The sequence below is a fragment of the Sciurus vulgaris genome, assembly GCF_902686455.1.
Source record: "Sciurus vulgaris genome assembly, chromosome: 4".
NCBI classification, from domain to species: Eukaryota; Metazoa; Chordata; class Mammalia; order Rodentia; family Sciuridae; genus Sciurus; species Sciurus vulgaris.
Window position 1 is genome coordinate 63,729,047 of NC_136464.1, and position 23,989 is coordinate 63,753,035.

Sequence of the window (23,989 nt, forward strand, 5' to 3'; positions counted from 1 at the left end):
AGAACTATTAAAATGGAGTTGCGGTTATCTTAACAAAAATGGGTTCTAATGTCATGAAGATATTTAACAAATTGTAGTTAGAAAATTCTAGTTATTGTAGTGCACATTACCAGAAGAAAATTGGAAGAGTAGTGCGAATATGACATATCTTCAGATGACAAAATTGTAAGCTTATTGGAATTATCAACTATTTGCTGCTCAAATAGTTGTTTACAGTGGGCACAAGATAGGGGGAGAATCTTGTGGTTTCATTTTCATATTTAAGAACTTCCATTGTAAGTAAAAAACTGGAAAACTTGAATATCTCCTTTGTGGCAATAGCTGGACAAAAATAAGTGATTCCATAATATTCAGTATAAAATGTTTCTATTTATGTCTTTACTCTAGAAGTAGTTTTTCTAAGTTTACTTATTTCTTTGTAGGTATGTTGCACTATGCAGAAAGCACTTAATAGTTTGATTATATTCGTGTATTCATCCACATACAATATATGAAATATCTGTGACATTGTGGACGCTCAAGAAGTACTTTCACAAGCACTTGGATGCTTGAAGGCTCTTATTTGTGCCTTTTCACAGAATGAGGTTTTCCCACATGCCTGTGTGGAAACCAGAGGCAAAGTGAAGGAGAGAAAAACAGGAGGATGGAATCATAGAAAAGGACAGTCAGAAAGTGAAAGAACGAAGGACAAGCTCAACTAGAGACAGAGAGACTGGCAGACTGAAATGCAAGTATAGTCAGAAGACAGGGAGATTGACAACGAAGGATACCTGCCATTTATTTGAATTTGGGTTATATACAGTGTCACTTTTTCTTTCTTATATGTTCTTCTTACTGCCCCTGTTAAATTCACAGTAAGGCTTAGTGTGGTCAATAATTGTTTCTCCTCTATTTCACGCAACATTTCCTTTGGTGTTGGTTATTTGTATACTTTAGTTAAATTTACAGAAAAGTTAGGAACCCTCCAGCTTTTAACATTTAGAAAACCCTTATGGGGTTAAATTTTTTGAATTAACTCAAAATGAAGTGCATATTCTCTATTCATCTTGAGACTGAATGTGCATATTTTCAAATTAGAGTTCTAAGACAATGGCTGGTATTAGTACCTTTTTCCCCTTGCATTGTAATGCTTAGTAAAAATCTCTCTCATACATGGTAACTAACATTTTATTTCAGTAAGGTCAAATTTTGTATTTAATAACCAGAAATTAGCTGCTTTTTCATACTAATTCTTACATAATTTTAGTTTAGCGTATCTATTTGTGGATTTGCTAATAGGGAACTAAGGTTCAATAGGTTCTTACTGCACAAAGTCAACACTGAGTTAGGTTTTTGTTGTTGTTGTTGACTATGTTAATCTCAAACTATTAGGTTTTAGATATTGCCAATAAGTTAGACATGTAGAATTAAAGAAAAAACTTCTATATATTGTACAAATACTGTGAGTTAACTTCATAAAAGTTATTAGCAACAGTTAACCTGGTCTAGAAGCAAAATTTATAATATGAATGTCTTTGTAATTAATTCATTCTTTAAAAAGAAAAAAAACTCAAAGTGCCTATTTTGTGTCATAATTGAGATTTGCTTTGAAATGTCTGGTTCTTTATTATAATACTGTTTAAACTATTCCGGTGGTATGGGGATCCATACTCTGAACTGTTCTGTTACCTGAAATTAAAAGTATATGGTTAAAGTTACTTCCTAATCAAAAATAGAAACAGATTGCATTTAGATTATTCTAGTGTAATCAATAAGTAAGTAAATTATTGCAAGAAAGTGTACCAAATAAAAATTTATCAGCAGTGTGACATTTCTATTATTCATTCTGATTTCTAAACACTCTTAACTTTTTTAAATAGTCCATAGGAAAAATCTGTCATGTACACAGTGCAAACTCTTATACACAAGCCTTTTGGAAACATTTATACCATAATTGGTCTGTGTGTGTGTGTGTCTATAGTAGATTAAGCCAAATTGCTCCTTGTCTTAAGATGGAAACAGAAAAGGGGAAAATATGTCATTGAAAAAAAAAAAAAACAGCAATCCTAGAAGTACTGAATACAATTCGACCCAGTATTAAATGAGCCATCCTGTCATTTAAATACAGTGCTTCTGTGTAAGATGGGTTGAGTTTTCTGTAGTTACACTGTTTATCCTGTCGACAAATAGGAAAAAGTAGGAGCTCTGGATAAGTGTTCTCCTACAAGTTTCTGCAAGAAGTATCTAGTCTCAAGACTCATGGTGCCTCTAATATATAGTATAGGCATGAATACAAGGCACAAGATTAGGAAATACAGTGTATTCTGTCAATGTGAGAGAAATAGCAAACTATATAAATCTAATGTCATAGATATATTAATATCACAGGATGAGCATGAATATTTGAGTTACCAAATATTGCTTATCCCAACATAGTTAGGTTTTAAATGAATTTGTTTTTAGAATTTTAATAGACAGGCCTGGAGTTGTGGCTCAGTGGTAGAGGACTTGTCTAGCACATGTTAAGGCACTGGGTTCGATCCTCAACACTACATTAAAAAATGAGGTTATTTTTAAAATTTAATAGACAAATTTTAACGTAATTGTTTGGGTTTCTCCTGGTCTGAAAATTCTACCTACTCTCTAGGATTACTTGAGTCATGTTCTACTTGTTAAGTGTAAGTTAACAAAAGTGACAGAACAATGATGTTGACTATGGTAAATAAATAGATTTTTTTCCTCCAAGTAATAGGCTGTGTGATACATTTGAGGTCTTTTCCTTTATATTTCTTTAATGCCTTTTATTTTTTCTTTCAAGAGATAGGGTCTCACTGTGTTATCCAGGCTGCCCTGATCTCTTAGACTTAAGTGATCCTCCTGCCTCAACCTCCCACACATAGCTTAACACTGAAGGCTCATACCATTGTGCCTGCATGTCAAGAAGCTGACATGATGCTTTTTTTGTTTTCTTATAACTTCCATCAATTAATTTGTGTATCTTTTCCTTTTATTTTCTTTAAAATCCTTTTATTTTTATAAAAGGTACTGCTGCCTTTAATATGTTAATATCAAATGCAGGGCATTGCAATAAAGGAAAGAAATATCTGTTTAGAATGATTTTTTTAGTTATAGAGGTACACAGAGTATGAATGATTCTGTTTGCTGTGATATACATATGAATTGTTAATGTGTAAAGAGTTCGGTCAACTGGAAAATTTATTCAGCTCTGCATTTCCAGCATACTAACAAAAGGGTTCATTAGTTTAGTAAATTGGTTAACAAGTAAACAAATGCTGCTGTGGACTTTTCAGTTATTAATTATACCTAGAAATCCAAGTCCTGGCTTTTTGTCTCTAATCTTACCATTATTGTGATTGTTGTGTATTTGTCTTGAACTTCATCTCAAGGAATGTACCTTTCTATAAAACAATCTTGCTAATCATTTCCCACCGATTTTACAGCTGGCATCCCTCGTTCAGTATTAAAAGATTGGCGAAAAGTCAAGAAGCTGAAGCAAACTGGGGAATCCTTTTTACAGGATGACTCCTGCTGTGAGATAGGGCCTAATTTACAAAAGTGCCGAGAATGTAGACTTATTCGCAGTAAAAAAGGAGAAGAACCAACTCACTCACCAGTATTTTGTAGATTTTACTATTTTAGACGGTAAGTAAATATGAAATAGGGGGGAAATATATTGAGTATTGGAAATTATACTGTTGTTCTAAGGGGCCCTTATCTTTGAATTTCTGTGTTTCTCATACATTATAAAGAAACGTTAAGGGGCTGGGGTTGTGGCTCGGTGGTAGAGTGCTTGTCTAGCATGTGTGAGGCACTGGGTTCAATTCTCAGCACTACATATAAATAAATGAATAAAATGAAGATCTATCAACATCTAAAAATTTTTTTTAAGAATTAAACTTTTTGTGCTAAATTTTGACAGTAATTAACTAATGAACTTAAATACATATTCATTTATTACTTGTGTTCTGTGACCTTTGTTTTCTGAGAGATTTATTCTTCTTTAATGAGAAAATGTTAGTATTTTTCCTAGAAGATGATAAGAAAACGGCAGTTTGTTTTGGATTAAAGAATTTCTTAAAAGTGTATAGACTTTGGCAAAAACAATATAGTGTTTATATCTGTACTTTAACCAGTAAGCATAAATAGTTGATTGGGTAAAAAAATTAAAATTTGTAGCTTTAAAAATGAGTTATAAAACAACAAGGATTTGTTAGTATTTTGTAATATAATAACCACATAAACCTTGATTAACCTATGTACCAATTTAATATAAGTAAATACTTCAAAATTGAAAACTTTATTCATAAAGTCTGTTCATGACTTGTAGGAGTTCAACTAAAGAGTAGCTAGGTTACCCATCTAGTACAGACTAGTTAATGTCTTATATTCTTAGAAGTAGTCATTCCAGTTTGAATACCATCTCTGTCCGTTAGTTCCTATGTGGTTTTATTCACGTTAAAAGGGCTGGGGTTATAGCTCAGTGGCAGAGCACTTGCCTAGCATGTGTGAGGCACTGGATTTGATCCTCAATACCATACCACTTTACAGTGGCTCAATGAGGGTTAAATGAGGTAGAGTAATGTGCAGAGACGTTGTGTGGACCATGTACATATGAAATGGTCTATTGCTGTTGATGGTTATTTTTCTACTTTCTTTTAAGAAGTTAGGAGATAGTCTATTCTGGTAAATGTACTACACTGGTGGCCCAGGAGAGATCCTAAAAACTATGTATTGGTAGGAACAAACCATGTTCTATTTCTTCTTTATTCCGTAGTATTTGTAACCAGCAATCCCCAAGAGGGATTTGTTGCAGAAGGTAGTACAAATGGGTGTGCAAAAGAGATCACAGATGGAATTGGAAAAGTAGGTTCCAGAACAAAGAATATCCAGGAAAATTTTTGAATAAATGTTTAAGTGAGGATAATGTTGAAATAAGTTGATTATGATGAAGGGAAATTTTTTGTTTAAAAGGGAAAGTGTAAAATTTTTTAAAGTATAAGAAGTAGAAATAAAAAAGACCATTTTTGATATTGTCCCTTTGAAAAATACAGAATAGTGAATTTCAGATATCCTCTTTGAGAATAAAGAGACTATAAATACTCAAAAGTTGGGAATAACTGCCAGCCAATAAAAAATGACAATGTTGCCTTTCATTTCCTCAAGTTATTTTCAAATAGAGTAGTTTACATTTTATGTCATAAGCTAAGAGCAATTAAACACATTAATCGAGTTCATAATAAATTGTCATTTTAATGGAAGTATATGTATACTTGAAATTTCTTCCTCCCAATAAAAATCCTAAGGTAATGTAGACCATTTTTATCATTAGCAATTCCTGATTGAAGTTAGATATAAAGTAAGAGCATTGCTCTGACTAACACGGGTCCTACATTTTTACTCCTGTTACTCATCAAATCCTTGGGACATAGTTTCTAATAGTTTTCATTTGAATGGAGTTAAGTAAGTGTAAATGGTGGGGATAATTTTATTTATGTGTTTATAATGTAATATGAACCTAAAAATTAATTATAATCTTAACTTGGTACTTGGTATCTAATGCTTTTGTGTTTTCATCATTTCAGATTGTCATTTAGTAAAAATGGAGTGGTTAGAATAGATGGTTTCTCTTCTCCTGACCAGTATGATGATGAAGCTATGAGTTTATGGACACATGAAAATTATGAAGATGATGAATTAGACATAGAAACTTCTAAATATATCTTGGAAATAATAGGTGATAAGTTCTGTCAATTAGTGACATCTGAAAAAACAGCTTTGTCCTGGGTGAAAAAGGATGGTAAGAAAGTTAAATATAACCTACACTATACAGATTTCATTTTAATATCTCTTTGAATTATGTTTAATCTGTGTGAGAAGTCTCTCATCTAATCTTAAGATTTGTAATTATATCATGTACTTAAAGTTACAGATTTTTTTTATTTTTTATTTTTTATTTATTTATTTTTTTTTTAACGAGGAATTGAACCCAGGGGTACTTAACCACTGAGCCACATCCCTAGCCCTTTTTATTTTTTTTTTTTTGTTTTGAGACAGGGTCTCAGTAAATTGCTGAGGTTGACTTTGAACTTGCCATTCTCCTGCCTCAGCCTCCTGAGCTGCTGGGATTACAGGCATGTGCTACCACCTCTGGTGATTACAGACATTTTCTTTTGAGATTGAGTCTGTTAACCATTTGTGAAATTATAATAACATTTTCCTATTTCTGCCATTAAAGCATAAATCAGTGTGATAAAAATACTTCAGATACAAAATTGTGAGATTTTCTATTTTGTTATATAAGAATGTAATCCATCCCAGAGATTTATATTTGATTCTCAACTTTATTCTTGTTTAATGTGATCTTTGACAAATAATCTCCCTAAATATCAGTCTGTGAAATGGAAAAGATGAGTACCTCATAGATTTATTTACAAAGTAGTATACTAATTACATGTTTACTTAATGTAAAGCACTTAACATAAGTACATAGTAGATACTTTAAATGTTAGCTTCTTTTCCTTCCTTCCATAAAATTGGTGATCACATGGCAATAACTGGGGACATTTTTGGTTGCATAACTAAAGGAAGTAGGGAAGTAATGCTGGCATCTGATAGGAAAGGCCACGAATTCCTCTAAACATCCTTGCACAGGATATTCCCCCACAAGAAAGAATTATTCAGGCCAGAATGTCAACCCTTCCTTGAAGATAAACCATTTTTAATTTCACTTACTATTATTTATGAGTCTTCTAAAGAGAAATACTAATTAATTACTTGAGATCGGCTATTAGTCTTCAGTTCATATAGGCTTAAAAATTCTGTTTTCCTTTACGTTTCTACTTTCACTGTATTTTAGCCAAAAGTGCATGGAGAAGAGCATGTTCACCTTAAAATTTTTATTTTCTCTGCATTTCAGCCAAAATTGCCTGGAAAAGAGCAGTACGAGGAGTCCGTGAGATGTGTGATGCATGTGAAGCGACACTGTTTAATATTCACTGGGTCTGCCAAAAATGTGGGTTTGTGGTCTGTTTGGATTGTTACAAGGCAAAGGAGAGAAAAAGTTCTAGAGGTTGGTTTATAACAATATAAGTTGAAATTTTCTGTGTTACTTTGTTTAGGATCATTTATCTGGAAAATTAGATGTGTTTTTTCCTGTCTTTATCTTGGATATATTGTACTAATATGCAGTATATTCACAAAAAAGAAATTTTTTTAAAGTATGTTTTTTAAGAGGAAGAATAAGTACAGTTTTCAGTGGCTGAATTTCCTAGGATTAAACTGCTTCTACATCTTTTAGCCTGATGAGTGTTTTCACTTTTTCATTTCATTAGGGACCAATTGTCCCTAATCATAGACAAAATTTAGGTTAAACCTTGTTGCTTTCAGATTCCGAGTCAAAAGTCCTAGAATCTGTTAATTAAAACCATTCATGTAAGTCATATTTGAATACTTTAGAAAAGGACTTCATCTGTTTTCTGTTTTTAGAGAACTTACAGACTGCTAGAAATGTCTTTCTGGCTCTATTTTTTCAATGACCAAACATTTTGAAGCTTGTCATTGAAGTTTTATGTACAACCATCGAATTTATGAAATCTGGAGGGATATAAAACCAGTATGTTATCTTACAGATAAAGAATTATATGCTTGGATGAAGTGTGTGAAAGGACAACCTCATGATCACAAACATTTAATGCCAACTCAAATTATACCTGGTTCTGGTAAGTATAAATATATATTATCTACATAGTATAGCAGCTATTGATTATTCTACATTAAAAGAACACCAAAAGAAATATCTAGGAGTATAATAGAATGAAGAATGAAGAGGTGGTAATTAACTAATCTTGAATTATCTTACTCAAAGTGGGGAAGTCCTTTAGGATTATCTTTCTTTAGGAAAATAAACCCAGCTTCAGTGATGAAAGCCATAGCATAAACATTTAGAAGAGGAAAATAGAATAAATAAGAAAGCCTTTGGATTCATAGTGAAAGCTTTCTAAGATTCTTGAACATACTGAATTTTTAAAAATAGGATAAGTGAGAAAATAATAGAGAATATAAACTTGGTTGAGTGATTAATACTGTGATATTTGGAAGGGATGGCATGAAGAAAATAAATGGAAAAGAATGAAAAGGTCACAAAGAATGAAAAGGTCACATTGTTCCTAAATTATAAAATATAGTAAGAAAAGATTTGTATAGTCTTTTTAACAATTAGTAGTAATTTTTTTTAATTAACTATCATTTTATTTTGTAGTATTGACAGATCTTCTAGATGCCATGCACATTCTTAGGGAAAAATATGGTATTAAATCCCATTGTCATTGTATAAACAAACAGAATTTACAAGTTGGAAGTTTTCCTACCATGAATGGTGTATCTCAAGTGAGTAAAAATCACTATTTATATAAAATGCATGGTTAAATAACTTTATTTGAAATTCAGTGTAGGTCTTATTTGTGAATTACATTTTCTGTGTTACTGTGTAAATTTCTTATTACTGCTACTTTTTAACTCTGAATAATTGAAGAAATAGTTTTTTTAAAATTTAATTGTTCTACCCTTGTAGGTTTTACAGAATGTTCTTAATCACAGTAATAAAATTTCTCTGTGCATGCCTGAGTCTCAGCAGCAGAATACACCTGAGAAGTCTGAAAGTAATGGCAACAGCAGCCCAGGGAGTGATGTAAGCACAGATAGCAAGTTAACTCCTCCAGAATCCCAGTCACCACTGCACTGGTTAGCAGATCTTGCAGAGCAAAAAGCCAGAGAGGAAAAAAAAGGTAAACATAACCAATTATCTAAGTATGTATTAGAGGATTATATGTTAAAAGAATTTACTTAGGTCTTTTGCTTAAATTATGATTTAAGTTCAATAAAACATTGGTCTTATTCAAAACCTTGCCTTCCTAAGATTGCATCAAAATTAGTTACAGAATCACATATGGATGACCTTATCGATGAAACCCCTAGAGTACTAGATCTCTTACCAGTATTTTTTGCTTGTCTAGCTATAACATATTTAATTTGTGACAGGTACAAACTCAGCTGCATGTCTAAGATATTGAGGAGGGCCTTTTCATATTCAAACATTTGACTAAACTTTAAAAGATTTCACTCATCTTCTAGTTTGTGTTCAGATGAAGAAATCGCTAGTACTACAGGTTTTGCCTTCCACTATAAAATGCAGGATGCCAGATTTATTTGTACTTTAGTTATCAAGCTTTTGTTAAACATTTTGTTTAACATTTTGTGAAATGTTTCGTTTCAGAAAACAAAGAGTTTTCCCTTGAAAAGCAAAGTAAAGAAGAGAGAGAACAAGATGGTTCTGATTCTCCAAATGGCAGAACATCCCCTCCTATGTCCCAGAATAATGAACAGGGTTCAACCTTACGGGATTTGCTGACCACAACAGCTGGCAAACTACGTGTGGGCTCTACAGATGCTGGCATTGCCTTTGCACCAGTGTATTCAACAGGAGCTGCAGTGAGTGTGATTGACAGATTTTGTAGGGGTCCGAATGCTAGGTAGGATTTAGCCCAAAGCCTCAAACGTGCTAGGCCAGTGCTCTACTTCTGAATTGTACTTCTAGACCTTTGGGTTTAATGTGGGCCTGGTATCTTGGTGTTTGGCTATGAACTACACATTAAAATGCAAATGAAATCTTAAGTGAAATGGGTAGGCATGTTCATTTGCATTCTAACTTCAAAGCTGTAGTTTTCCATCTTCTTTTCCTAAGTGAAAGGTTGAAGGAGAGGGCTCTTTGAGAACAGGAGAACTTAGATAACACCTTCAGAATGTGAAAACAGTACATTTAGTGTGTGTGTGTGGTGGGGAACCCATATAGAAGTGAATGGCTTATGTTACTTAAAATACTTAGAAATCAAAATTTGATTTAAATGTTCATCAGGGATAGGAAGCATAATGATTTTCTAATTAGTTTAAAAGTTTTAGTGGCTTTTAAAAGTATGTGGAGCATTCCACCCACCTTATTCTGCCTCATGCCTAAAATGATATAAAAGGTAGGAAGGCTATGCTTCTAAGTTTTGCAGGCCTGGTAGTTTCTCAATCAAACTTCTGGTCCCCATATGTCAGGAAAAGTACAGAGACTAGGAAGCCATGTCCTACTAATACAACTGCATATTCTTGAATGCAGGAATGCCTTTTGTGTTGGTTCCCACCCTAGTCTCAGTAAAGTCACAGTTTAAAATACAGTATGTGGGAGGAAAATCACATATTTTCTCTCAAAATTTTTTTTCAGTAGTTTGTTTTTTCCTTTGTAGAGTGGCAAAACTGGGCGGACTATGCCTAACATTCTTGATGACATAATTGCTTCAGTTGTTGAAAACAAAATTCCACCAAATAAAACCTCCAAGATAAACATAAAACCAGACCTTAAAGAAGAGCCTAAAGAAAGCAGAAAGTCTGTCATGAATGAAAGTAATAAATTGTACAGTGATATACCACATTCTTGGATCTGTGAAAAGCATATTTTGTGGCTTAAGGATTACAAGAATAGTAATAATTGGAAGCTTTTCAAAGAGTGTTGGAAACGAGGACAGGTGAGTATTTTAGGATGATTGAGTATACTCTTCATTCATGGATCTAAAGTTGATTAAGCAGACAAAATGTTTCCCTCCTTAGGGATAGAAATACAGGGGGGAAGAAAATAGTATTTAACATATTTGAGAGGCAATAAGATATTAGAAACACCAATAGGATTACCAGAACAATTATTTCTTAACTCCTGTGTCTTTGGCCAGATTTACATGAATTAACGGGAAAACTCTGGTTATTTGATATATGTTGTTGTTGTTAACTGGAAATTTAACCCAAAGGCACTTTACCACTGAGCTACACATTAAAATAATTTTTTATTTTAACACAACAAGATCTCACTGAGTTGCTAAGGCTGTGTATGTTAAGGAGCATACACTCCTTAACACTAAGGTCAGGGTTTTTCCAGTCTTGAATGAGAAGTTCCATTATTTCATTCTGTCCAAATAATACTTTCTACAAGACCTAAGTTTTAATATGTTTGATATGCATTTCAGCAGTTTACTATATCAATAAGAAATTATGAACCAATGTAAGCATTTGCATGACACTATTAATGTTAATATTTCTTTCTGGTAAACTTTGCTAGTTTTTGAGCACATTTAGTCTTTGTACTAGGCATTTAGGATATAAAAATGAATAGGCTATGTAAAAATGATTTAAGAACCATTTTATTGCAGTGGTTCTTAATCTTTTATGTCACTAAGTCCTTTCAAAATCTGATGAAGGTGCTTCCTCTCCCCCCCTCAAAAAAAATATACCAATTCATTGCATATGCACAACATGTAGCCTAATCTTTGATTGTTAAGGGAATTTTTTTTAATTAAAATCTTTTTTACTTTTACAGACTGCATTTTGATTCATTGTACACAAATGGGGTACAACTTTTCATTTCTATGGTTGTACACAATGTAGATTCACACCATTCATGTAATCATACATATATATAGGGTAATACCGTTTCATTCTACTGTCTTTCTGTCCCATGCCCCTCGCACCCCATTTTCTTCTACACCATCTAAAGTTCCTTCATTCTTTTCTTTCCCCCATCACCACCACCATCTAAAGTTCCTTCATTCTTTTCTTTCCCCCATCACCACCCCCACAGGTTATACACTGTCATGCACTTATCAGAGAAAATATTCGGCCTTTGTTTTTTGGGGCTTGGCCTATTTCACTTAGCATGATATTTTTCATCTTCATCCATGTACCAGCAAATGCCATAATTTTATTCTTTATGGCTGAGTAATATTGCATTATGTATATATACCACAGTTTCTTTAGCCATTCGTCAAATGAAGGGCACCTAGGTTGGTTCCACCATCTAGCTATTGTGAATTGAGCTGCTATGAACATTGATGTGGCTGCATCACTGTACTACTGATTTTAAGTCCTTTGGGTATAAACCAAGGAGTAGGATAACTGGGTCAAATGGTGAGTCCATTCCAAGTTTTCTGAGGAATCTCTATACTACTTTCCAAAGTGGCTGCACCAGTTTGCAACTCCACCAGCAATGTAAGAGTGTGCCTTTTCCCCCACATACATGCCAACACATTCTTGCTTGTGTTCTTGATAATAGCCATTCTAATTGGAGTTAGATGAAATCTTAGGGTGGTTTTAATTTGCATTTCTCTAATTACTAGGGATGATGAGCACTTTTTCATATATTCATTGATCACAAACAAGATATTTGTATATCTAAAGCTTTTTAAGGTTTTTTTTTTAATTTTATTTATTTTTTTTTTTTGTGGTGCTGGGGATTGAACTTAGGGCCTTGTGCTGCGAGGCAGGAAATCTGCCAACTGAGCTATGTCCCCAGCCCCTTAAGTTTTTTATAAACTTTGGAGATGAGTGCTCTGTCTGAAGTGTGTGTGCAAAAGATTTTCTCCTACTCTGTAGGCTCTCTTTTCACATTATTGATTGTTTCCTGTGCTAAGAAAAAACTTTTTAGTTTGAATCTATCCCATTTATTGATTCTTGCTTTTATTTCTTGCACTGTGGGGGTCTTGTTAAGGAACTCTGGTCCTAAGCCAAAGTCATGGAGATTTGGGCCTACTCTTTCTTTTATTTGGTAAAGGGTCTCAGGTCTAATTCCTAGGTCCTCGATCCATTTCAAGTTGAGTTTTGTACAGGGTGAGAGATAATGGTTTAATTTCATTTTACTGCATGGATTTCCAGTTTTGCCAGCACCATTTGTTGAACAGGCTGTCTTTTCTCCATTGTAAGTTTTTGGCACCTTTGTCTAGTATGAGGTTACTGTACTTATGTGGGTATGTCTCCGTGTCTTCTATACTGTATCATTGGCCTACCTGTCTATTTTGGTGCCAGTACCATGCCGTTTTTGTTACTATTGCTCTATAGTAGAGTTTAAGTTCTGGTATTAAGATACCTCCTGCATCACTCTTCCTGCCCAGGATAGCTTTGGCTATTCTGGGTCTTTTGTTCTTCTAGATGAATTTCACGATTGCTTTTTCTCTTTCCATGAGCAATGTCATAGGGATTTTAATTGGGATTGTGATAAATCTGTATAGTGCCTTTGGAAGTATGGCCATTTTGATAACATTAATTCTGCCTATCCAAGAACATGGGAGATCTTTCCATCTTCTAAGACCTTCAGTTTCTTTCTTTATTTTTCTGTAGTTTTCATTGTAGAGATCTTTCACCTCTGGTTAGATTTTTTTTTTTTTTTTTTTTTTTTTTTTTTTTGAGGCTGTTGGGAACAGAGTTGTTTTCCTCATTTCCCTTATAGATGTTTCATCACTTATGTATAAAAATGTTTTAGATTTATGCATGTTGATTTTATAACCTGCTGTTTTGCTGAATTAACATTGTGAGGTCTAGAAGTTTTCTGGAGGAGTTTTTTTTGGATCCTCTAAATAGAGAATCATGTCATCAGCAAATAGTGACAGCTTGAGTTCCTCTTTTCCTATTTGTATCCCTTTAATTTCTTTAGCCTGTCTAATTACTCTGGCTAGTATTTGAAGGACGATGTTGAATAGAAGTGGTGAAAGACGGGGCTGGGGATATAGCTCAGTTGGTAGAGTGCTTGCCTTGCAAGCACGAGGCCCTGGGTTCAATCCCCAGCACCACAAAAAAAAAAAAAAAAAGTGGTGAAAGACGGCATCCCTGTCTTGTTCCGGTTTTTAAAGGGAATGCTTTCAGTTTTTCTCCATTAACAATGATGTTGGCCATGGGCTTGGCATAAATAGCCTTTACAATGTTCAGGTATGTTCCTACATCCCTATTTTTTCTAGTGTTTTGAGCATGAAGGGGTGTTGAATTTTGTCGGACGCTTTTTCTGCATCAATTGAAATGACCATATGATTCCTAACCTTAAGTCTATTGATAGGATGGATTACATTTGTTGATTTCTGGATGTTGAACCAACCTTGCATTCCCGGCATGAATTCCACTTGATCGTGGCAAATTATCTTCTTAATATGTTTTTGGATGCCATTTGCCAGATTTTGTTAAGGATTTTTGCCTCTAATATTCATCAAGGATGTTGGTCTAAACATTTCTTTCCTTCATGTGTCTTTGCCTGGTTTTGGTATGAGGTTGATATTAGCTTCATAGAATGAGTTTGGTAGGGTTCATTAAGGGAATTATTTTTAAAGGGCCCTTATCATGGTAAGGAGTTTATACTTCAGGCAATTTTTTTTTTTTTTTTTTTTTTTTAGTTTAAAACTTACGGATTGTTTATTTCTGAAAAAAATTTCAGTTTAAGGTTGATCCTGAGTGGCTGAAACCATGAAAGCAAAACCACAGATAAGGGGGGGAAACTACTATAATATTAATGTCAAGTACATTATTCAATCATTTTGGTTTCTATTAACAAAATTTCTTTTGTGTATTGTACTTGATATTTCTCTACCCATTTCCCCCAACTTATCCCATAAAAAAATAATTTTGATGAGTGGAGGAAATCCTCTGGTTTAGAAATGTCAGACTCCCTCTTTCTTTCTTTTTTTTTTTGGGGGGATACCATGATTGAACATAAGGGCTTTTAATTGTAGGCAGTAGTTTTAATTGAGGAATCAACATAATGAGGTTGACATTTTTTAAATAATTGGTAACAATAGCAAAGCATATTAGAAGTTGTTACAGAGAAGTAATACCAGAGTCAAGAAGTCTTTAGGAAGCCTTATATCATTTCAAGAAAATGATGGTATTCTTTCTGCTTTGAATTGTTTTAAAATACCAATTAGCTTATCTCTTTATTATGATCACCTTTTCCCAAGCTGCTGATTACCATAAGAAACAGGCATAGGTCTGGATTATTATTGAATAGGCACTAGAAATTAATATGTGAATTGTTAGTAGTTAATTTTCTAATAGCTATTTTAAGAGTTAGATGTGTTATTAGCCAATTAATGATATTTAATGGAGCATTCAACCAAGTGGTCTGGTTAATGAGACTTTAGGGTATGTTTCTGGATTCGGGGTTGTTGTTTTTGTTTTGTTTTGTGCTTAAAATTCTAGCTCAATTCTTTCTTTCATTCTTTTTTTTTTTTTTTTTTTTTTTTTTTTTTTGGTACCAGAGATTGAACCTCCCAGGGACGCTTAACCTCTGAGGCACATCCCCTGCCCTTTTTCATATTTTTATATAAGAATGTAAGGTCTTGCTGAGTTGCTGAAGCTGACCTTGAACTCATGATTCTCCTGCCTCAGCCTCCTAAACTGCTGGGATTACAAGCGTGCACCACCACGCCTGGCTTCCAGCTCCCTTCTTGTTGAAGGTTACATGAAAAGTCATAGTCTCTACCAGTGAGCTACATCTCCTGCCCTTATTACTTTTTATTTTAAGACAGAATCTCACTGAGATTCCCAGGCTGACCTGGGATTTGGGATCCTTCTGCCTCAGCCTCCTAAGTCACTAGGATTACAAGTGTGTACCACTGTGTCCAGCCCAAGTTTTAATTATCTTAGGAAGTTTAATAACTATTTTTTAGAGACTTTTAAGTCACAACTTCCTGTGAACTCTATATTCTGTAATTTTACTTCATTTAGAACTTAAAGAGTTGTTTTTTAAAAACCTGCAAATTAAGCATCAGGTGAACATATTGGAGTTTTTATATCTTCAATTGTTTGTTTCCCCATTAAAGAGCCTTAAGAGAATTTCTAATTGTGAAATTTCAAAGAAGAGATTTCCCTTTCAGGAAACTCTTAAGCTAAAAGTTGATGTTATGCCTAGGTGTTTCATGTTTTAATCTATTATGATCCTTGTAGAGAAAAAAACATGCATTTTAGGTGATATAAATGTATATAAATTATGTTTTAATATCAAGAACTATTTACATTTTTATTTAAAAATCATGTAATGTGTATGTATTGTATGCTAATAAGCAAATAATTTATATTCTGTGTAAATATTAGCCTGTAGACAAAGCAACCCAGAAACCTACATTTCTACAACCAAGAAATGAAATTTTTAATATTTTTAGACTTCTTTCTAAAAAATTACTGCATATTTAAATTTCTGATTCAAAAATACCACTACACTCTACATGGCATTCTCTCACCATTTCTTTGATAGTGTATTGTAAATATCTTTTCTGGTCAGAAATTACTTTTAGTAACCTCCTTTATAGTCACCAATTTTTCATTAGGCCTGAATCCTAACATATTATTTATTTGTTACATATGATTTATATCATACCCACAACTTTTTTAACTGTTATTCATTTATCTATTCATAAGCCTGCAGTGGTATCTGGTGTGCATAAGAAAATGAACATTAGCTTATGGAAGGCGGAATCGATTAGTCTTGATTTTGGAGACCACCAAGCTGATCTCCTGAACTGCAAAGACAGCGTTATTTCAAATGCCAATGTTAAGGAATTCTGGGATGGTTTTGAAGAAATATCAAGTATGTTGTTTTCTTTTCTTTTCTTTTTTTTTATTTACTGTTTTTTTAATCATATTCCCACAGAATAATAAACTGCAAATATAGCCTACCAGATTTTTAGTCTTAAAAACGTTTGTATTACATAGTCATCAGATAACAAGTACACGGAAACAAAATACTGGGTCCTAATAACCTTAAAAGAAGTCCTAATAATACATGGGGACATTTTTGGTAACCCCATAAAATTGTGGAATTTGAATTAGCATAATTTATGTAAAACACTTTTAAAAGTATTTATGAAAGACTATAATGCTAACAATTGTAAAGAGAGATTTTGTTTGTTTTGGTACTGGGGATTGAACCCAAGGGTATTCAACATCTGAGACATATCCCCTGCCCTCTTTTTATTTTTTATTTTGAGATAGGGACTCGCTAAGTTGCTTAGTGCCTCAGCCTCCCAAACTGCTAGGATTATAGGTATATGCCGCTGCACCCAACATGAAGAGATTTTTTTTTAAAGAATTTTTTGAGACATTACTAATTAATAATACTTTACATTCTATTCATGTACATAAGGACCAAAAGTCTTAATACCACAGAAGTACATATGGAATAAAAATAAGCATTCATTAAGCACATACTGTATAGTAATTGAATCATTCATTTATATTTCTTTATCTCCAAATATTGAAATTGAAATGTAGAAATTAACTTATTAGTAACTAACTGCATTCTTTATAGAACGGCAGAAATCTAAAAGTGGAGAAACAGTTGTTTTAAAATTGAAAGATTGTCCTTCAGGGGAAGACTTCAAGACTATGATGCCAGCAAGGTATATCTTTTGAAACTTTCATTTGACTGTTGCTTTTGGAAGTTGAGCTGAGATTGTTCCCAGAGGTGAAATAATTAACTGCAAATATAATCTTTAGGGATTTTTTCTTCCTCTTTAAAAAAAAAAAATAACTCTATTAGGGAAACTGTATCCCTATAGTTAGTTCCAGTAGGGGAAGTTTTTGTGTTAACGGCAGTAAGGGAAAAAAGCTCACATTAAAGAACCATAAGGCCTTGCTTGCTGCCTCTTTTTTGAAACTTTTAATTTGTACTATTTGGGAAGTAGAATTTAAATTTTAATCAGTATCACTTCTGTTTAATGCTTTTCCATGTGTAATGAATTCATTTAAACTTCGAAGAAGGTCAAGAGAAGTGTTATCTGCCTTAAGGAAAGGTTTTCTGATGTTTTTAACAACTTAAAAATTATATATTTGAATGAACTTTTAAAATAACAAACTTTAAAGAACGTAGTATTGTTATTTTTCAGATATGAAGATCTTTTAAAAAGCCTGCCATTGCCAGAATATTGTAATCCAGAAGGAAAATTCAATTTGGCATCTCATTTGCCAGGATTTTTTGTACGTCCTGATCTAGGACCCAGGTTATGTAGTGCCTATGGTAAGTATATATTCATATTTCTTCCAAGGTGAAATTATGTGTGGGATTTTAACAAACTTCTTCCAAAGATAAATTAAGATGATTTTTAGTTTCTACTCTTATCTGTTCTTTTAATATTAAATCTCCTGAAATCCTTTTTCATATTAATAATATATTACAAAATTAAGAGCAAGTATTTAAGTACCTGCTAATTTCATTAAAATATTTGCACTTTTACTAATTTGCATTGTATAGAGCATTTTTACAGATTGTGACTTTTAGGAGGAGTTATACAGGGAGACTAAGGTCAAATTATAATTCTGACAGCTGATTTTGGACTAATACATTATTAGAAAATATAAAATATTTTGTTAATTTTATTTTATACACAGGTGTAGCTGCTGCTAAAGATCATGATATAGGAACAACAAATCTCCATATTGAAGTTTCTGATGTTGTAAATATTCTAGTCTATGTTGGTATAGCAAAAGGAAATGGCATTCTCTCAAAATCAGGTAAAGAAACTAAAAGAGTAGTGGTATTGCAGTTGAGTATACCACATACACTAGTCTCATACAAAATGTCAGCCTCCCAAGTTAACAACAAAGGTTCTAAAAAGAATTGCAATGTATATAGGGATAGTATAATCTTTATTACTTAAAGATTAATTTTTCTATCTAAAAGAAATGTTAAAAGTTTTTTTTTTTTTTTTTTTTTTTTTTTTTGCTCCTTTCCTCGTTAAGTAATGTGTTTATGAAAATGTATTCTTAAACTCAAATGTAAACATGTATTCAGGAACAGAAACTAGGTTCTGGAACTTTTAAAGATGGTTTGTGCCTCATTCTTCCTTCTTAGGTTTTTGTATGCTTTTTGTTTGTTTGTTTGTTTGTTTGTTGGTGCTAGGGATTGAATCCAGGGCCTCACACATGCTAAGGAAGCATTCTGTCACTGAAGTACACCCCAGCATCTGTCTTCTTCCTTTTCATCTTTCCCTGTATCAGAGGAAGAAAGAGGCCTTTGCTAAGTAGTAGTGACATTTCTGTCTAATATATTGGTTTTAGTTTCCATTCCTTGGATTTTTCTCTAAAACCTTGCCTTCATCTCATCTCATCACTTATTCCCTACTTTTATACATAGTCATAGATCTTTAACTTTTTTCTCTCTACTGGTTTCTTGAATAGAAGCATACTCTAGGACTGAGGGTATTGCCCAGTGGTAGAATGCTTACTTACCCATGAATGAGGCCTTGGATTCAATCCCCAACAGTGAAAAAAACAAAACAATTAGGACCATACTCTATAAACTGTTCTTTTTTTTCCCTCAAAAGTAATGCCCCCTTTGAATCTATGACTCTAGCATTCTTAAACAAGTTTTTACTGTCTTTATCACATTTCAACTTGTTTCAGTCTTTTATACCTGGGTAAAATTGTTGCAGTCGCTTTCACTGACACGCATTTCGATAATTCAGGAATTGCATTCTGATTCTTTTATTATTCTCCACCCTCTGTAATAAGTCACACTGTTAATTACTACCTTTTCTTCGACTACTAGCTTTTGCTTTTAACATCAGTTCCCTAATATTGACACCTTATAGACAGACTTTTCTAGAGTTACAGATGTTTTCCTCTTTTCTGCTTTCCATGCACTTTCTGTGATGTAATTATATATGACTTGTAGCCAGCCCTTAGATCACAACATTCTCTATCCAGCGCTCAGAATCAATCTGTGACTTAATGACTAGGTGCTGGGGACATGGGGGTTCATTATAATATTCACTCTACTTTTGTGTACATTTGACATTTCTTTAATACACAACCTAAGTTTCCTCAGAACTACAGAAACTCATTGGTTACTCTGCTTTCTTAACTGACACTATCAATTATAATAGATGGCCACTCCCACCCACCTCTACCCTAAGGATTTGTCATTAGGCACACATGAGTTGTAGTCCCAGCTCTACCCGAGACACATGTGATCTTTGTCCTTTCTGAGCCTATGATGCTATGATGCTGTATGATGCTATTTGGTATATCATTGTGTTGTACTTAAATCATCCCTGATAGCATGTATTCTACAAGAAAGAAATTATACCTGCTTTCCTCCACTATTATTCATGTCCTTAATCACTGGAACTTTCTTATTCATCTTTGCTTGTTTTATAGTACTGACGATTGAACCCAGGCCATGAGCATGCTGTGCAAAAGTGCTTTACCACTGAACCACATTCCCAGCCCTATTTCATATTTTATTTAGAGACAGGGTCTCACTGAGCTGATTAGCACCTCACTTTTGCTGAGACAGACTTTGAACTTGCTGTCCTTCTGCCTCAGCCTCCAGAGCCACACTTGGAATTATAGGTGTGCACCACTGCACACTGCTAAGCTGTCATTTTTTTAAGAGAACATTTTTTAACTCTAACCCAAACAAAGGATTAATTAAAGAATAATCTTTATGATAAACTCCCCCCACCTCAGTACTGGGTATTTAACCCAAGGGCACTTTGCCTTTGAGCTTCATTTCCAGCCCTTTTTATTTTATTTTTATTTTAGACAGGGTCTCACTAAGTTGCTGAGACTGGCCTTGAACTTGAAATCCTCCTGCCTTAAACTCTTGATTCGCTGGAATTATAGGCATGTGCCACCACACCTAGCTTATGATAAACTTTTAACATTGTCCTTTATTTTCTTGTTTTGGGAAATGGGAAAAAACTTGGTCACAAATAACATTAGCGGACTGAACTAGTCTGTGAGCATCCTTAGTGTTTATATAATTGTGTTTACCAAGTATGGTATTTGTGTGGATTTATTAAGACCCTTCTTAACTCCATGGAGTCTTGACTGGATCTTTCTTAGTTCTAATCTAACTGTGTTTGACCCATAATAAGCAGTTAAAAAGTTAATACGTGTTTGAATTAAGAAAACCTACAGAAATTAGTACAACCACTTTCACAGTGTGGAGATTCCTCAACAAACTAGGAACGATATGACCTAGCTGTCCCACCCCTTGGTATTTATTCAAAAGAACTAAAATCAGCATATTATAGTGATACAGTACTTCAGTGTTTATAGCAGCATAATTCATAATAGCCAAATTAAGGAATTAACTCAAATGCCCATCAACAGATAAATGTATGAACAAAATGCAGTATATATACACAATGGAGTTTTATTCAGCTAAAAAGGAGAGTGAAATCATTGCATTTACTGTGTTAAATGGGTGGAAATGGAGAAATCGTGCTAAGTGAAATAAACTAGACTCAGAAAATCAAGAGTCAAATGTTTTATTTCACATGTGGAAGCTAAAGCAAAATGAGGGGGAAAGACAGGTGGGGAAGGGAATCAGATATTCTAAAGATATAGGAAAATCAGTGGAATAGAAGTAGGAGAATGAGTGAGATGAAGGGAGGTAAAGGGAAAGGTGGAATGAATCTAATAGAATCATGTTATAAACATATATAAATGTATTGGGGGAATTTCTTCCTTGTATATAGGTAGAAATAACCAGCCAAAGGAGTGAAAGCAAGATTAGTAGAGGAGGGAGAGGGGAGGAGGGGAGGAACAGTAGGGGAATAGAGATTGAAATCAGATTCCTAGTATATATAATTTTGTCATAAGAAACCCAGATAATTATATAATTATAATGCTCTATTAAAAAAATAAAAAATGAACACACAAAAAGAAATCTTTGTAGTCATGTTTGAATATTATAAAGATTTCACAGTCACAGATGTTACTAGATGTCTGTTGTATTCTTTGTAGAAGGGGGTTGCTTTCTTTTTCTCTTAAAAGGTGATTAGGTGCACACTTGTAATCACAGTAACTTGGGAGGCTGAGGCAAGAGGATTGCAAGTTCAAGGCCAACTGTAGCAATTTAGTGAATCCCTAAGCAACTTAGCAAGACTTTGTCTCAAATATTTTTTTAAAAGGCTGGGGATATAGCTCAGCTCAGCAGTAAAGTGCCCCAGGGTTCAATCCTTAGTACCAAACAAAAAAAGGAAGATTTATTTAAAGTACTCTCTGTAGAGTGAACCAGGCACAGGACTGTATGCCTATAATCCCAGCTGTTCTGTTTCAGAAGCTGAGGCAGAAGGATCACAAGTTCAAGGCCATTCTGGGCAACTCGATGAGATCATGACTCAAAATAAAAAAAAAATATTACAGGCTGAGCATTCTCAGTGGTAGAGCATCCCTGGATTCAATCCTCAGTACCACAAAAAAAAAAAAAAACTCTTGAAATCAAGAGTTTGAAAAAAAAACTTTCCTATAGTTCCACACTTAAATAACCACAATTGATGTTTGCATACTTGCAGAACTTAAATAAGCCATGTATTTTAGTTTGTCAACATTTTAGAGAATGGACTCGTTTCTTCGAAACCACAACTTTGTTGATGAAGAATTTGATTACATATTAACCATAATAAAATATGAGATTCCATGGAAATTAATCAGTGCTTTCCATTAGTCACAGTAATAAGCAAATCCCTTCACCTCACTGAACCTTTTTACTCAAGTGTAAAATAGAGTTTATGATTCTTGACAACGTTACTCTAATTATAGGAACCAACTGAATGATAGTGGTCATAAAAGTTCTTTATAAATTATGAATTGTTATGCGCCCACACCATTGTTGTTAGGACCACCCCTTTGGGGACAGGGGGAATGCTGGTTAAAGTTGAGTAGAAACTTGAATTTTCTATTTCCTGCCCCTTGGTTTACAGAAGACAAACCAGGAAAATCACTGTTGATCTTGCTTATAGCACACAGGAGACAGTTCCAGTTTTCTGCTCTTAATAGTTTTTGAATATAAAATTGGGTTTGACTCCTTTAAGAATACTGATCTATTCTGCTGCTCTGATAAATCAATTTTAGAAGATTTGACTTTCTGGTAGTCTTCACTGACCAATTTGAAAATGCTCTTCTATATTTTAGGAATACTCAAGAAATTTGAGGAAGAAGATTTGGATGACATTTTAAGGAAAAGATTGAAGGACTCAAGTGAAATACCTGGTGCTCTGTGGCATATTTATGCTGGAAAAGATGTGGACAAGATAAGGGAATTTCTTCAAAAGGTATAATTTATGTTGCAGATAATTTATCTCTTCACTTTGAGCAAGGGCTCACTACTTAATACAGCTTATTTTGGCATTCAGCAGTATGAGATCATCACGTAATTATTTTAGTTTGAAGGGATGGAATTTTTGTTGAAAATGAAAAGCTCCTTTGTAGTCTTTTTTTAAAGCCTGTTTATTTTGAGGTTTGTATGGTAATTTGTTCTCATTTCATAGTGCTCCCCTGTCTTCTTTGTCCCCTTAGAGTAAAGGACCAAAGTATTGATGAACTAGGTATTAGTTGGATGGTATAAGAAACATCTAAAAAAAGTAGAATCTTTAAATTTTCTTAGAATCTGGTTGATATGTTTGACTCTTAATCTAGGTAGTGATTCTACTTTGTCACATCTGATTACTCTGTTATACTTTTTGACTAGACAGAAATTTTGAGTAATCATAACTTTAATAGTTAGACATTCTCAAAGAAATTAACACATCAACCTGAAATAACTGGTTCATACTCTTTGCTAAAATATTTTCATAATTTTGTAGTATGGAGGATTTTTTTAAGGGAATATAAGTTGCTTATTTTACTATACTCTTCTCTCTGTGAAGCAGTGTAAAGTGAACAAACTTTAGCACTGTTTAACTATCTTATCCCAGTAAGACCTATCAGTAGTTTAATCTATAATGAATGCCTTGTAAAGCAAAAGATTATTTCAATGAATAATTTCTGAAAAGGTTCCAAATAGGTATTTCAAGGATTAGAAGGTAAACCCTAAAAAGGTTTTAATGTTTATACATGCATTAAGGGATTGGGGATGGCTGTCAATAAATGTTACAAAACTCATACACATGAATGGCTTAGCATTGGTGAGATGGGGGACAAACCATTCTAAGTTTTGCCTCATCTATGTGTTGTACCCTTGAAACAATTGGTAAGGAAGGAAATTAGATAGATGAAAACTTCACAGAAAAAGGAGATGGTGGGTAGGGAGTATGATTGACTCTGTTAATAGCATTTCAGTGTGCTATATTTAATATCCTTTGCTTTTCAAATAATTGCAGAATGTTATTTTCTTTAACTTAAGCACAGTGGTTATTTTAAG

The 23,989-nt window shown here is 33.6% G+C and overlaps 1 protein-coding gene across 14 annotated transcripts in view; it reads left to right on the top strand.

The window, feature by feature from the left end:
- The window catches only part of JMJD1C (jumonji domain containing 1C), a 355,043-nt gene that overhangs the window by 274,893 nt on the left and 56,161 nt on the right, over window positions 1-23,989 (top strand). For all 14 annotated transcript variants that reach the window (XM_079136384.1, XM_079136380.1, XM_079136379.1 and 11 more), the window contains 13 exons: window positions 3,441-3,642; window positions 5,583-5,797; window positions 6,917-7,069; window positions 7,629-7,718; window positions 8,258-8,385; window positions 8,570-8,783; window positions 9,272-9,486; window positions 10,284-10,562; window positions 16,258-16,426; window positions 17,147-17,237; window positions 17,724-17,854; window positions 18,226-18,348; window positions 22,762-22,901. In XM_079136384.1, the coding sequence (XP_078992510.1) occupies window positions 3,441-3,642; window positions 5,583-5,797; window positions 6,917-7,069; window positions 7,629-7,718; window positions 8,258-8,385; window positions 8,570-8,783; window positions 9,272-9,486; window positions 10,284-10,562; window positions 16,258-16,426; window positions 17,147-17,237; window positions 17,724-17,854; window positions 18,226-18,348; window positions 22,762-22,901 (2,150 nt within the window). The remainder of the gene's footprint in view (window positions 1-3,440; window positions 3,643-5,582; window positions 5,798-6,916; window positions 7,070-7,628; window positions 7,719-8,257; window positions 8,386-8,569; window positions 8,784-9,271; window positions 9,487-10,283; window positions 10,563-16,257; window positions 16,427-17,146; window positions 17,238-17,723; window positions 17,855-18,225; window positions 18,349-22,761; window positions 22,902-23,989) is intronic.